General features: G+C 64.1%; 1 protein-coding gene across 1 annotated transcript; it reads left to right on the top strand.

Moving 5' to 3' along the window:
• Positions 1–8307: 8307 nt before the first annotated feature.
• Positions 8308–14477, top strand: TMEM221 (transmembrane protein 221; the record flags this gene model as incomplete). The annotated part of the gene is made up of 4 exons (XM_082495388.1): positions 8308–8603; positions 12308–12393; positions 12665–13170; positions 14392–14477. 4 exons carry the CDS (start codon positions 8308–8310, stop codon positions 14473–14475), a joined length of 972 nt encoding a protein of 323 aa, XP_082351514.1. The 3' UTR covers positions 14476–14477.
• Between the last annotated feature and the right edge of the window lie 11 nt (positions 14478–14488).

Raw genomic sequence — 14488 nt, 5'->3', positions numbered from 1 at the left:
GGGACCCCCGAGCAGGAGGGAACAGGGTTGGGGTGCTGGCCCCAGGGAAACCCCACAACCCCTAATTGCGTTGGTCTCTGCGAGGTCCCGCCCCACACAAAGGGCTCCTTGTTGGCGCGGCCGCGATGGGAACTCATGCCGTGGCCCAGCTGCGGGGATGAAGCACCCTTCAGCATCCTCGTTACAAACGAGGCGAACAAAACCCAGCGCAAGCGAAGCTCTCGAGCCCTCGAAACCTTTCAGAGAGGAGACGCGTTCCCCTGCCCGCGCCGGGCAGAGGCTCCTGCACCGCCTGGCATCCCGCCGGCCTCCTCTCCCTCCCACGCGCGCTTATCTTTAGCCCGGGCTCTCTGCTCGCTCGCACGCACCGGGCTCGCTTCCACGCCGAGGCGCAGCCCCTCATCCCCACCGTCCCTCCGCCAGCACCCGCAGCAAGCTGTCCCCCCGACCCCCGGGCTGCAACGAGGTTTATAATTAACTCCCCGGATCCTGTACATCTTTAGGGGTCATTTGCATCACGCCGGAGCGTGTAAACTTCCTATCCCGGCTCCTAATTAGCGCGCTGAGACGAAGCGAACCCCTTGAGAGCGTCATGTTTTTCCGTGTGCCGCAGCCCTGGCGCGGTGCGGGATGCTGGGAGTGGTACCGGGGGGGTCCCAGCACTTCCTTTGACACCTTCTCCGTCCCTGAGTGATTCCAGAAATATTAAATCCCCCAAGTTTATCCTAAAGTCAAAGCGGGGGGGGGTTATTAGGGGAGTGCTTGGACCCCAGAGCAGGTTCTGCCGCTCATCCTCATGGGACAAAGCAGCAGCGACGCAGAAATTGGGGGAAAAGGCACTTTTCACCAATTTATGGGGATTTTGTTGCAAATCTGAACGCTGAGGGTGGCTGGGTAGAAATGGGGAGGTGGGGGGCGGGGAGAAAGCAGCCAGCAAGTACCCGCTGCTGGCATTTGGGAGCTTCCAAAAAGTGTTTTGTTGGAGAAAAATATTGGGAGAAAAAAGGGTTTGCATCCCTTTTTTTTTTTTTTTTTTTACAGGAAGAAGCAAGCTTGGCTGGGAGGGGAAAATCTGAGCCAGGAAAAGTGAAATCCCGAGGTGGGGGGGACCACAAGGCCAGACGCTGCCTCGCTGGGGTTGGGAGGGCAGCGGGCTTGAAATGGGGCTTTAAGGACCACCCGTCATGGATGGACACGTGGCACTGGGACCACCGTGGGCCACATCCATCCCTGGCCGGTGCTGCCCTGCTCCCGGCTGGGGACGTGGCCCTGGCTCTCACCGGTCCCCGGGGAAGGGCAGCGCGGGGGCCTCGCGGTGCGAGCAGCATCCCGAGCCCGGCGCGGGGAAAAAAAGTTTCCCGGGGTTTCTGCCGGGGGCTTTCTGCTTTTTATAGGTTGTTTAAACAACTAACCAGTATAAACCAGAGCCGGGCGGGCAGTGTGGGAAGGGGAGTGGGGAAGGCAGGAGGAGCCTCCTGGGAAAGGAGAGCCTGGCGGGGATGGGATGCTGCGGGGGCTTGGGGACCACCGGGGCACTGCGGGCACCTCGGGGTGCTGGGGACAAGGGGGCTGCCTCCACTAACCGCCTTCCCCCATCTCACAAGCGCCACCCCAGCACCCAGCTAAGTCCCTGGGGGAATTATAATTAATCTATCCACCACCCCCCAGCACGGGGCCCGGCCGCGGTGCTGCCCTGTGCCCCCCCAGAGCCAGATCCAGGCTTGGGCTGGGCTCGAGGGCACCCGGCCACCATCCAGCCCTCGCTCCATCCCACCGGGGGTGACACAGACCGAAAGTCCCACCGGCACCCGGCACTGCCGTGGCCCGGTGCCGACGGGCGAAGCGTGGCGATGGGCGGAGGCTTTTCGGTTCCCAAATGACTGTGTGGAAGGAGGGAGGATTGAAACATCCCTGAAAAATGAGGCGGCTCTTTCCCTTGGGAAGACGGATGGACACACGGACCCCCTCTGAGGCTCAGACCACCTTTTTTGCTCTGTGTCGGCAATGCCGCTGGCAGCAGCCAAGGGAAGAAACACGCGGTTCCCGTGGGGCTGGGCCGCCCCAAGCTGCAGCTGGGCATTAATACGGGAAATGATGCTCGTTTGCTGCTGGAGGGTTTACTGGGGGCAGCCAGAAGTTGCTGACTGCTGCCCTCAGCCCATCCCCGTGGCCTTAGGGCTGCACCGCTTACAAACCCGGTTTGCTCCTGACAATCCCACTGTAATTCTTGTGAGGAGGAGGGAAATCCAAGGGTCTTAAATACATTAATTCCCCCCTGATCCTTCTGGGCAGCCCCACGGCAGCGTGGCATACCAGGCTCTCCGACCCCCTAGCTGACAGGATGCTTCTCCCGGGTGTCCGCAGGAATCCCCGTCCCCTCGCACTCCGCAAAGTTTCCCAAAGTTTCCTTCCCCACTGCTGCACCGGCTGGGTCTCAGCACCGGGGTATCATCATTGCTCCGGGCTCGGAGGCGAGTGGGAATGTTTGACATCCTAAACGAAACCTGGGGCTTGCATCTACACCCCAAATCCCCCCCCGTCCCCGAGCTGCACAGGTCTCCCCCACACATCCCCCACGTGTGACGTGTCCAGCTGGCAGCCGGCGACGTGGAAAAGGGCCAGGATCCGGCTCCCCGGCCGGGTCGCCCACGCTCCCTTCCCAACCGATACCCGATGCCCCAAGGCGTGCGCGTGGAGTGAGGGGGCACAGCCCAGCGTCTCCCCGGCGCGGGTCCCTGCCTTCCAGCTCCCCCACCAGCTGCCACGTTAATTCATTACCTGCAAATCCCCATCTCCAGAGCCAGCGGCTCTGGGAAACTTTCTCTCATTAAAAGACTAAAGCCCCGGGGACGGGGACTCACTGGCAATCGGCTGCAGCGGGCAGGAGGATCCGGCATAGGATCCACCTCATTCTCCCTGCGGGGATGGGTGATGGAGGGACCCTGATGGGAGCTGGGACATGCTGGAGATGCCACGCGATCGCAAGAGCCATGGATGGGTCACATCCCCACCCAGGAGCGGTAAGGGCTGCAATTCAGTGTGTGCTATGAACTGCCGGACCGGTGTGACACCCCAGTGAAGTTATGGTGCCATCAGGCCCTGGCCCTGCTTCGGAGCGTCCTGGGCGCTGTGTTACTGGCAGCATTACAACTTACTCCACATCGAACCAACAGCCCTGCGATGCTGTGCCTCAGTTTCCCCTCTCCCTGGTGGGCTCAGCCTCAGCGCCCAAAGGCCTCGTCGGGGCCGGGGGTGGCGGGGAGGCGGGTGGCGGGGCCGGGGCAGGGCGGCTGCCATCCAGGCTGCACTTTTGGGTTAAACCCGGGCGTTCCTCCCTGCACAGACACGAGTAAAAATAACCGCCCCGAGCGCGGCGCAAACCACAGGCTTTTTATAGCCCGCCATCCCTAGACGGCGGGGCGGGGGACGGGGCTCTGCCGTGCCCAGGGCAGCCCGCGGGGCGCCGGCCCGGCCGCACCGGCACCTCCCGGGCCCGGCAGCGCTCCCCCTGCCCGTGCGCCCCGACGGGGCGGCCGGCTGGATGCTGGGGGCCGCCACGCCGCGGAAGGGAGCCCCGTCAGGGCAGACGGGCTGGGCCTGGGGGTGTGCGGCCGCCACTGCCCCCCTCCCCCCCGGGTACCGGCGACACCGGAGCGTGGCCGTGCCCCGGTGCTCCCGGGACTATCCCCCCTCCCCAACCCGGGACACACACCTGGACACCGGCTCTTCCTCCTCGGCAACTCCCCGCCGGCTCGGCCGCGGGTGCCCGGCGCTGCGGCGGAGCCGGCCCGGCCCCGGTGCGGCTCCGCCGCCCTCCGGTCCCGGTCCGGTGCCGGTGCCGGTGCCGGTCCGGTACCGGTGCGCGTCCCCGGAGCAGCGCGCTGCCCGCCGCCTGCCCGAGCCGCGCCGGCAACATTTGCATAGCCCCGCCTCCCCGCACGGAGATTTGCATAGCGCTGCCGGGCTCGTTCGCCATTGGCGGACGTCGCGGGCTTGGTTTGCATAGCCCCGCCTCTGCCGGGAAGAGGGGCGGGGCGGGGGTGGAGGGGCGGGGCCGGGGGTGAGCTGGGGAGTTGTGGGGGGGGTGAGAATGGGGTGTAATTGGGGGGTAAATGAGGGTTAAAAGGAGGTGATGCTGGGGGGTAATTGGGGGGCTGAGATGGGGGTGAGGCTGCGGGGACCCGGGGGGGAGGGGCTTGGATTTGGCTGGGGAGGACGTGGGTGAGTTTGTGTGAAATTGGGAGGTTGGAGTGAAGTTTGGGGGGGGTCCCAGGGGATGCTGTGCCCTCTCCGGGGGGGGCTCAGACTCCGGCTGAGTGGAGGGGTCCTGGGCACAGGTTTAAGGTCAGTCTTTGGGTTTGGCCCATGCCAGATCCCTGGGACACACCCCTCCCCCCTTGGTTTCAGGGGACTCCCCCAGCACTGCCGTCCCCCTCGGCCACAGGGTTGGGGGGGTGCCTGTCCCCCAGTCCCCAGTGTCACCGAGGGCTCAGCAAAACCACAGCAAAAAACCCTCCTTCATCAGCTCGAACCCCCGCCACTGGTCTGCAGCGCCGAAAGCAAACCTCCGAGTTGCTCCCTCTTGTTCTTACCTTTTATTTTTATAAATGAAGTGACCTGTCCCTGGGGGGGAGGGGGGACGGGGGACGGGACCCCGTGCTCCTGCCCCCCAGCCCATCCCTGTGCCGTGAGCGAGGCCACCCTGCAAGCGAGTGGCCCTGGAACCTCTGCGCGGGGGCCGCTGAACCACAGTGACATAACCCGGGGGGAGGCTGCGAGGAAGCGCTGGGGACGCCGAGCGAAACCTCCGCACGCAGCTCGCGCGCTGCCGGCGACCTGCTGCAGCAAAAAAGCAACCCAACGCCTGCTCGCTGCAAACCCCAACACCGCTGCGTCCCCCCTCAACGGCACGGAGCAGGGGGAGAGGCTGCCGGTGACACCTGGGACAATCCAGCGCCGTGATGTCCTGGTTGTCCCCACTCCCAGCCTGGGGAAGGCGGCAGAAAACGGCTCTGCACCGGAGCATCTTAGGAGGGGGCCGGAGGGTGCGGGTGGTTGTGGATACTGCGTCTCGAAGGCTGTGAAGACGACCAGAGCGGACTTTGCAGAGCGAAGGGAGGCAGATGCTGCTATGTCACATGGGGACAGACCCACGGACAGGCTGGGGAACAGCACAGCGGCGCTGGGACGCAGCGTTTGGGCTGGAGGGCGCAGAGCTGCTGCATGGAGAAGGTGCTTTTCCCCATGGGGGGAGAGCAGAACCCGAGCTCGAGGAATGCTGATGTGCCCTGGCTCCGTGTGCGGGTCCAAACTTGGCCCCAAAATCACCCCTGGGGAAGGCACCGCCCAATTTATGCCCCTGCTCCTCTCCTGTCCTCGTGTCACCTCTGCCTCGGAGGGGACAAAGCCACACTGCAGCTGCAGGGGTGACCGTGACCACCACGCTCTGTGACCATGACCACCACGCTCTGCAGCGTGACCACCACGCTCTGCTCCAGCTCCCCCGAGCCCACAATCAGCCCGGCGTCCCCCGGGTGGATGCTGTGTGTCAGGGGGGGGGGGGGTGGGGTGGGGTGGCCATGCCGGGGGTCCCTCTCCCTCCGGCCATGGCGGGGAGGTGAAGGGCTCCCACGGGGAGCACCGGTGTTTACAGCAGCGAGGGGGAACTGATGCAATTCCCAAGTTCCCGTTCCGTGAGCGGAGCCGCCCCGGCAGCAGGTGGGAAGGGGGTTATCAAGGGCTCGCTGGAAATAAGCCCCACGGTGGGGACATGTCCTTCCACCCCGGCCATGCCAGGGATCCTGTCCCAGCCCCTGGGGGGGGTCGGGAAGAGGGGCCGGAGAGACGGGGACGCCGGACGAGGCTCGTGGCGCAGGCTGCGCTGGCAGAAAGGACATGACATCTTGCTTAGGGCTGCTTTTACAGCTCATGATTTATAGAGGGCTTCAGAGTGCAATTAGCAGACTGTTAATTAGCCCTGCTCATAATCTTAATTGATCCTGGAGAGGAGCTGGGAGGGAGAGCAGAAGCGCGAGAGCATCGGCAGAGCGGTGTCCCGGCAGCCACGGTGTCCGATGTGACGCGTCCAGACGCCCCGTCCTGCCCCGGGCCGGGGGCTGGAGACACGCGGGGTGGCCCTTTGCCTGCCCAGAGCCTGGGACGCCCCTGCCCCGTCTCCCCCCCCCCCCTTCGCCTCAGGCTGCCCGGGGGCTTGGCCGGGCCGAGCCTCTGCCAGTCGTGGCAGCTGAACCCCCTCTTTGGGCGCAGGGACTCCCCGGACCCTCCCCCCCGGGTTTGGGGGTGCCCAGACTGGGCTCTGCCCGGCTGCTCCCCGCAAGCGCCGTGTCGGCAGCTTGAAAGCTTTGAGCTCCCTCTTGAGGCCCTTCCTGCCCCAAAATCCCAGGGTTTTGGGGAGCCGGAGCTGCTGGGTACCCCGGGCTGAGCCCCGCAGTGCTCCACACCCCGAGTGACGCAGACTGTGGGACACCAGTGAGCCCCATCGCTCTCCCGGCCACGGGGAAGGGACAGAGACACCGTCACCGGGAGCTGCTTCGGGGACTTTGGGCCATGTGCCAGCGGCACGGGGCTGGGGGAGCAATGTCCCGTCCCCGTCCCGTCCCCCCCCAGCCAAAAATGTGAGCGGGACTGGAAGCGAGCCGGCAGCCAAACCCGCGCTGCCTGCCAAGGCCAACACACCAGCTTTCAAAATAGCCCCTGTCCCGCGCGGCTCCGGCCGGAGCGGAGGGTGCCAGCAGGAACCACCCACGCGGGACGGGAAGGCCGGCAGCGCCGCGGCGGGCAGCGCTCCTCCGCCAGACGGAAAGGTCACCCCGTCCAGATCCCACAGCCGGGCTTGGGCACGGGCCAGGCGCTGATGACACCGGGCTGGAGGAGTCAGCGACGCACCCGCTCCCCCGGCCCGGCACTGGCGGGGTGCCCGGGACGTGCACAGAAAGGCCCCATCCCGATGTCCCCTTTTCCAGAGGGGAAAACTGCTGCGATGAGGGGGTGTGGGTTTGAGTGGGGAAACTCTGCCTCAGTTTCCCCACTGCTCCCCAAAGCGCGGGGTCTTTCCCAAGGTAACGGGTGACCTGTAGGGTGAATTTTCCTAAATTATATCCTCCTCGAATCCTCCCCGATTCCCAAGGGGGATTCGCTGGCAGGGCAGATCCCGGGGGAAAAGGCGCTTCTGCTTCCCAGGATATTTATAAGACACGGGAAACTGATGCCGGCCCCAAGGGCCAGCGGCTGACGGCCGGGCAGCGCCTCGCGGGTCCTTTCTCAGCCTTGCGGGACTGAGAACATTTTGGGTGCTCACTCCTGACGGGGCGAGGATGCTCCCACCGCAGGGGGAGGCCAAACGCGCCTCTCCCAGGGCGGGGGAAGCCGGATTAGGGCACCGTGGTGTTCCCCTTCCCACCGCCCTCATCCCCACTCGCTCCCCGCCAAGGCCAGGGCTACGTTGGTGGGACTGATCCTGGGATTTTCCCAGGACCGGGAAAACTGGGGCTGGTCCTGGGAACAGGGAGAGCTGAGGGGAGCGGTGGGATGTCCCGCTTGGAGCAGCTGCAGCACCTGCCCACCCCCCTGTCCATCCATCCACCCGTCCCCCCGTCCATCCATCCCGCTTATCCTTCTGTCCCTCTATTCACTTGTCCCTCTGTCCGTCCACCCTCCCGTCCCTCTGTCCTTCTATCTGTCCATCCCTCCATCCTTCCATCCACCTGCCCGTCCCTCTGTCCATCCATCCACACGTCCCTCCGTCCTTCCATCCACCCGCCAGCCCCTCTGTCCACCCGCCCATCCCTCTGTCCCTCCACCCGAGCCCAGACGGGCTCCTCGGAGCCCCCCTGCCCCGCTCCCTCCAAGCCCCCCCCCCGCCGTGCTGCGGGGGCCCCGTCGGGGGGAGGACACGGGGCGGAGCCGCCCTGCGCTGCCGGGGAGGGGGTCCCGGCCCCGGGGGAGCCGCTCGGTGTCAGCCCCCCGCGGCGAGGGGCCGGCCCGGGGGGCAGGACCGGCCCGCCCCGACCGGGCAGCGGCGCAGGGAGGGCGGCGCACACCCGGTGGGGCCGCAGCTCCGCCGCCCCGAGCGCCGCTCCCGGCCCGGGGCCGCTTCCCGCTCCCGGTACCGGTTCCCGGTAACAGATCCCGCGGCGGCGGGGAGGGGAACGCACGCAACTTTGGGGCGCGGAGCGGATCTGCCGGTCCGGCGCCTCCCCGGCGCCTCCCCGATTCCCGGTGCCTTCCCGGTGCCGCCCCCCTCCCCTCCTCCTCCGCCCGGTTCCCGGTGCCGGTACCGGCCCCGCCATGCCCGCCGCCTACCCGCAGCGGGCCCTGACGGTGCTGCTGCTCTTCGGCACGCTGGCCGCCGCCATGGCCCTGCTCGCCTCCAGCCTCATCTTCCAGTTGCCGTCGGGGCGGACCGGCCCCGGTGGCGGTGGCGGTCGAGGGGCTCTGCCGGAGCCGGCGGCCGCCGTGCTGCTGCCGGTGTCGGCGGTGCTGGCCGCCCTCTGCCTGGTGCTCAACGTGAGCTGCCTCCTCCTCTGCCTCCTCCACGGCTACTTCAGCACCGAGCTGTGCCGGGGGCAGCCCGGGCCCGACCGGTGAGAGCCGCGGGGGGCACCGGGACTTTGGGGTGCGGGGGGGGGGGGGGGACGTGGGGGGCACCGGGACTTGGGAGGGTTAGGGGGGGCACCGGGATGCTCTGGAGCCCCAGGGATGCTGCGGGGGCACAGGGGAGGCTCAGAGGGGTCCTGGGCACTGGGAAGCTGGGGGGCACCAGGGCTTGGGGGTTTAGGGGGGACGTGGGGGGCACCGGGACTTGGGAGGGTTAGGGAGGGCACCGGGATGCTCTGGAGCCCCAGGGATGCTGTGGGGGTGCAGGGAAGGCTCAGAGGGGTCCTGGGCACCAGGGCTTGGGGGTGCAGGGGGGACATGGGGGGCACCAGGACTTGGGGGTGCACTGGGGGCGCAGGGGGTACCGGGATGCTCTGGAGCCCCAGGGATGCTGCGGGGGCGCAGGGGAGGCTCAGAGGGGTCCTGGGTCCTGGGAAGCTGGGGGGCAGCAGGGGGCTGGAGGGGAGGGAGGGGGCTGGAGGTGTGCAGGTTGGGGAATGAGGGGTGCGAGGAGGGTGAGGGGTGCAGGGTAGCGCCGCTGCCCTGGGACCTGTCCCCACAGTGTGGGGTCATGCGCAGCCCTGCCGCCCCCTCCCGCACCCCAAGATCCAGCCTTTGCCAGGCCCCCCCCGGGCACTGTCCCTGCGACAGTGGAGTTGCAGAGAGTGAACAAAGAATATCACAAAATTCACCTCCGCAGTGCCGGCCCGGGACACAGCGTTATCTCTGGGCGATGGACCCCCCGGGGCTGTAAATGTGCCCCTTAATTTGGGGAGACTTAGAGACTGTATGGACTCAGAGCAAGTTCGGAGCAGCCCCCCCACCCGGCAGCACTCGCACACACCATTTCACTTCCCTGATAACATCCCTCCGTAAAGCCACTATGTGCATGAGGGTCCCTCCCCGGGCTTGTAGGAGCACAGGGGGTCACTCCTGCCAGCCCCGTTGGGGGCCGAGGCCGCGATGCCCGGGAGCACCCCCAATTCGCCCCTTTGGGGCGGGAGGGCCGGGCTCTTCGGGTCACTGCCGGGGTGATTGCAGAGGTCGCTCAGGCAGCGCCATGAAGTGACCGCAGGCCTGGGATCATTAACCATAGACACGTGTCGACTTAATCATTACCAGCACATTTACACTCGCAAAACGGTTTCTGAAGCGATTCCCCTCTCCTTCCCCCGCCGAGGGCCGGGCTGGGCTGGTGGCTCCTCTGCCGCGCTGGCCCGGCCCAGCACCAGCTCCGCTCCTGGGTTAAAAGGCAAAAAACAACTTGGGAACAGTCAGATTTAAAACGGCATTGGTGGAAACTGGTCTGGACACGGAGGTCCCTCCATGTAGCTCATGAGATGGTCCCCACGGGCTCATTTTGGGACCACTCCGATTTAAGCAACTCAAAACTCATTTAAAGGAAATTATAATGTTTCATGAGTTTGTTTTGTCCCTAATTAGACAAACCCATCAGCGCCTCCTGCTCCGCGTGGAGCACGATGCCTGGAGGCACTCCAGCACGCGGCACCGGCTCCTCTCGGCATCTTCCAAGTGAGGCCGACGCTCGGTGCGCTCGTTAACGAAGCAAAATATTTCAGCAAAACACAAAGTCCCTGTAGCCAACTTTGCTTTCTGTGGAAAGCTGAGTTTCTGCTGGAAAACCGTTAAGAGCGGAAAATTCCCCCATCGGCGGTAGATTTGTCTGAGGTCTGGCATTGATTTGGGCTGTCAGATGCTCAGTTTCGAAGTTGCGAGGTTCAACTTTGAAAATCCCGAGTGGGAAACAGGAGCAGCGCTAATCAGGCAGCCGGATGCAAAATCACAGGTGGAGAGACGGAAGGGCAGAACAGCCCGTGCACCAGCGGCAGTTCAAGGGCTCGCAGGACAGAGCGGCCGTGGACCCCGCTGGTGCGTCTCGCCGAGCGGGAAAACTTTCCCCAAACAATTTGATGTTAAATGAGATTGCTCTGCTCTGCTTCAGAGCCCCGGCAAAGCGAGAGGCTGCTTTTGGCGTTGCTGCGGGCGATACGGGGCGCTGGTAGGGTTGGGAGCGCTGGGTTGGCGTCCCTCTGCCCGGGATCTCAAGCGGGTCACTTGGTCTGGCCGTGCCTCAGTTTCCCCAACTGCGACCTGAAGGTTACACTCACCTCTGGGAAGAAAAGGGCGGGTTCTCTGGACACAGGGGTGCCGCTGGAGGTGCCGGCAGGACGCAGCCCCTCTCCCCCACCACGCGGGATGCCGTTAGCCACTGTCTCCTGGTGGCTGAGCTGGCCTGGCCCCACCGGGCGCCGGTTTCATTAGGGGACCCGCTCACGTCCCAGGGACCTTTCCCACGTTGGGGCTGTCACACTGAATTACCGCTCCGCTTCTCAGCGCTGCGCTCAATAGTCTGAGCCAGCTCCAAACAAAGTCCTTCTCCTCCCCACTAATCTCCCCCCCCGCCCCCCCCTCCCACCCCAGACTCAGGTAATTAATAAAACAAAGCGGCTGCTCTTCCCCGGGAGCGGGTCCAGGGTCTATTAACAGCTCCCGGTTGCAGGCTCCCCGCATGGATGGCAACGGCCAAGGGGCTACAACAAGCCCGGGAGGAGGGGAGGGGGCCAGGACACAGCATCCTCAGCTGCCGAATTCCCCCCGCGGGGTGGAAGGAGGTGGCATCGCAGAGGACCAACACCAAGGCAGAAGGGCGGTTGTGCCACTGCCCCTTCGAGCTGGTCCTTCCAAGCCCAGGCACGTTTCCAACGGGTTCCCCGGCACTTTTGGAGGTGGGCGGCAGCACCTCGTGCACCCCTAGCTGTTTCACAGGACTGTTCGTGGCTTCTCAGCATCACAGTCCCACCAACACTCCCATTTCCAATACACCCCCTTCTGCCCCATACCCCCCAAGTTGTACCTACAAGTACCTCCGTACCCTGGCACCCGTCTGCCACACTACGCCGCATCCCCTAACGACCACATCCCGCTTTCCCAATTAGCAGAGGCATCCGCTGGTGACAGCAGCCTCCGAAGCCCAGCGAGGGCTGAGGTTTGCCAGGTCCATCTGGCTCCGAAGATGCCCGAGCAGAGCTGTCGGCGGCGAGCACGCAGGAGGCGCAGGGGTCGGTGCTGGGTGGGAAACAATGGCCCTGCTGGAAAGGAACTGGTCTTTTCACGTGCTTTAAGCACAATTCAAGTACCAAGCCCCCTCCAGACAAAAGGCTTGCAATCTGAGCTGAGCACAGAAATCCCATCCCAAGGGTGAAGAGTGAACCCGGCCTTGGCTTAATTCAAGGCGCCAGCACTTTACTTGTCATTCTTTCGGTAAGACGGGCTCGACACGCCTCAGTTTCATTCCTTCCTTGCTCTTCAGGGTTTGCCGAACAGGGGGAAAATCACCTGCAAAAAGCCTCCAACCATATGTCTCTCCTGAGCCACGGCTCCCATCTGGTTCCCGAAGCACAGCTCCAACCAGGGCAGGAAAAGCTGGAAACTTCAAGTGATCTCAAAATCTCCCGCTCCAGAGTGGGACCGACGCAGCCCAGAGCTGCGCAACCCCACAGCCTGCGGGAAACCCCAGTTCAGCAGAGGCTCTCGGGCTTGTGACCCAGCTCTGAACCTCTTCTCTATGCAAAACCAGTGTTTCAGTTGCTCAGAGCATCGCTGTTTTTCCCGTGCCGAGACCAGGGCCAGCACACTACACAGACCCGTATTTTTCTCACCTGTTTTGCAGGGCAGACTGGTTCCTTCTGGACAGCCGGACGGTTCGCCACGCTGCCATCGGCTTGTTCTGCTGCGGGGTTTCAGTCTACCTAACAGGCAAGTGCTCATTTCCCAGCAGGGACCGGGCGTTTTGCAGCCCAGACCGTGCACCCTACACTGGTCGCTGAGCGCTTGTGAGCTGCTGAGTTTCTACTTCAGCATCGGGTTTGTTTTGCAAATGGCTTTGCCACCTCATTCCCGTAGCGCGAACTTTCTGTTCTCGGTGACCAGCCCTCTGGAGAGCTCCTCTGGCCTTGTTTGCAGGTCAGCTGCATCGCTTTAGCCCTTCCGGTTCCTCAAGATGTTCTGGGCTCTCCTTTCCTTCCAGCTCTCGCCATCTACATGCTGCTGCTGTTTGAACTGGAGGCCGGCATCGCCAGCGCCTGTATCCTTTCCTCCGGCATCATCGTTCTTCTCATCACGGTGACGCACGCCCTGGTACGGGCTTCCCAGGTTTCGCGCCGCAGCCGCTCCGAGGTCTCTCACACCCTGTACGAGAACGACTCTGCCCAGCACGGCGAATCCTCCACCAGCGATCTGAACAACAAGAACGCGGCTGGGTCCCGACCTGAAATCCACCGGGAATTTTCCTTCCCTCCTTTCCTGGAGCGCAAATCCCAGCTGGGCTCTCCGGCCAGCAGTAACCTCACCTCCTCGGGCAGCCCCGGGCTTCGCTCCGAGAAGGAGAGCTACAACCTGCCCCGAACGCACAGGACGCTGTCGGCAGAGTCAGGGCTGCTGCAGGCACAGGGCAAACCCTGGAACGGCGTCACGCAGGAGATGAGGAACGTGCTGTCACGCAAACCCGGAGCCTCGGGCAAGGACTCGACTCTGGTGTGAGCGGCAGTGGGACCTTTTCGCCCTGTCTGGTCCCAGGGGAGCTACAGGCACCAGGACCGAGATCTGCATCTCTGTTTAGAGCTTAATATAGGGTCACGTCTCACCAGAGCAGTGGGGGCAGCTGCTTTTCCACCCTCCCGCCTGGGGGTCTGTGCAGCCACTGCCTGACGCTCTCTGCTTCGTTTACTGAGAAGATGCCACCTCCACTCAAAGCCAAAAACCCTCGGCCGCCTGCCCCGAGTGCCCAGCCCCTCCCGCGATGCTGCTGGCACTTGCCACCCCACCACCAAGGACTGCGTTGGCAGGGCAGCGGTTGGCAGCGACCCATGCAGGACCCCCATGGCCGCCCCAACAGCGGCGAAGGAAGCGAAACACATGGGTGAGAGGAAGCGAGCAACCATGTCCACGAACAGACCTTCTCCAGCAGATCCCAGCTGATTTCTCGGGCTGCCTGTACCTCCCTGCCTCCTTCCTTCCTCCTCCATCCCCAGGAGCTGGCGCTACACCCAGACGGTTCATACAACCATCTCAGCAGGGCTTCCTCCCAGCGTGCAGCCAGGCAGGTGTAAGAAACCGCGGGAGATGAATGAGGAGCAACAAGTGAGATGGAACCAGAGCAGTCTGCAAGCTGCAGAGGAGGGGTTCGGGGTGGCAGAGAGCCTGCTGCTCGGTCACCACTCAGCAGGGCACAGCTTGCGAAGCAGGGTCGCCGAAGAGCTCTTCGCAGGGAAAGCGGCCGTGCTGGGGCAGCCCCGGTGCCCTGGCTTCGCTCAGCGGCGGAGGGACCTCTCTGGGAACTACCTGGGTGCCACCAGGAGGAGAGTGCCGATGGTCAAGGCTGAGGTCCGGGAAGGGGTTTGCATTGGCACTGCCAGTCCCCTGCTACGTGCAGGGCAGAGAGCGCAAGTGCTAAAGGCAGCAGCTGTTTCTGTGAAACACGAGCAGGTTTAGCGCTCTCTGTCCCCGCGCTGACGAACACCTCGATGGTTACTCGCAGCCCCGCACTCTGCCAGCCCTGCCCAGGCCCAGAGCAGCAGCACGCTCTGTTCTTCCCCAATTCCGTATCCTTCAGGAAAGCATTTCAGGGAGTGCAGGGAGGCCACGGATTCAAACATATTCCCTCTCACCTCCTGTGCGATTATCCTGAAAGACACCTGTTATCCTGAGCACAAGACAACATCTTTGGAAACTGAGCCTTAGCACCGCTTTGATCCCCGCATCCTCGGCAAATTCTTCAGCAGACCAGAACTGTCAGCTCCAGGAGAGATTAACATTGGAGTTGCATCCTTTTTAAAGTGACCTCCAAAGCTGT

The sequence above is a fragment of the Vanellus vanellus genome (genome assembly GCF_965231255.1).
Source record: "Vanellus vanellus genome assembly, chromosome: 25".
NCBI classification, from domain to species: domain Eukaryota; kingdom Metazoa; phylum Chordata; class Aves; order Charadriiformes; family Charadriidae; genus Vanellus; species Vanellus vanellus.
The sequence above is the reverse complement of the archived record's forward strand: the minus strand, read 5'-3'. Positions and strand labels throughout refer to the sequence as shown.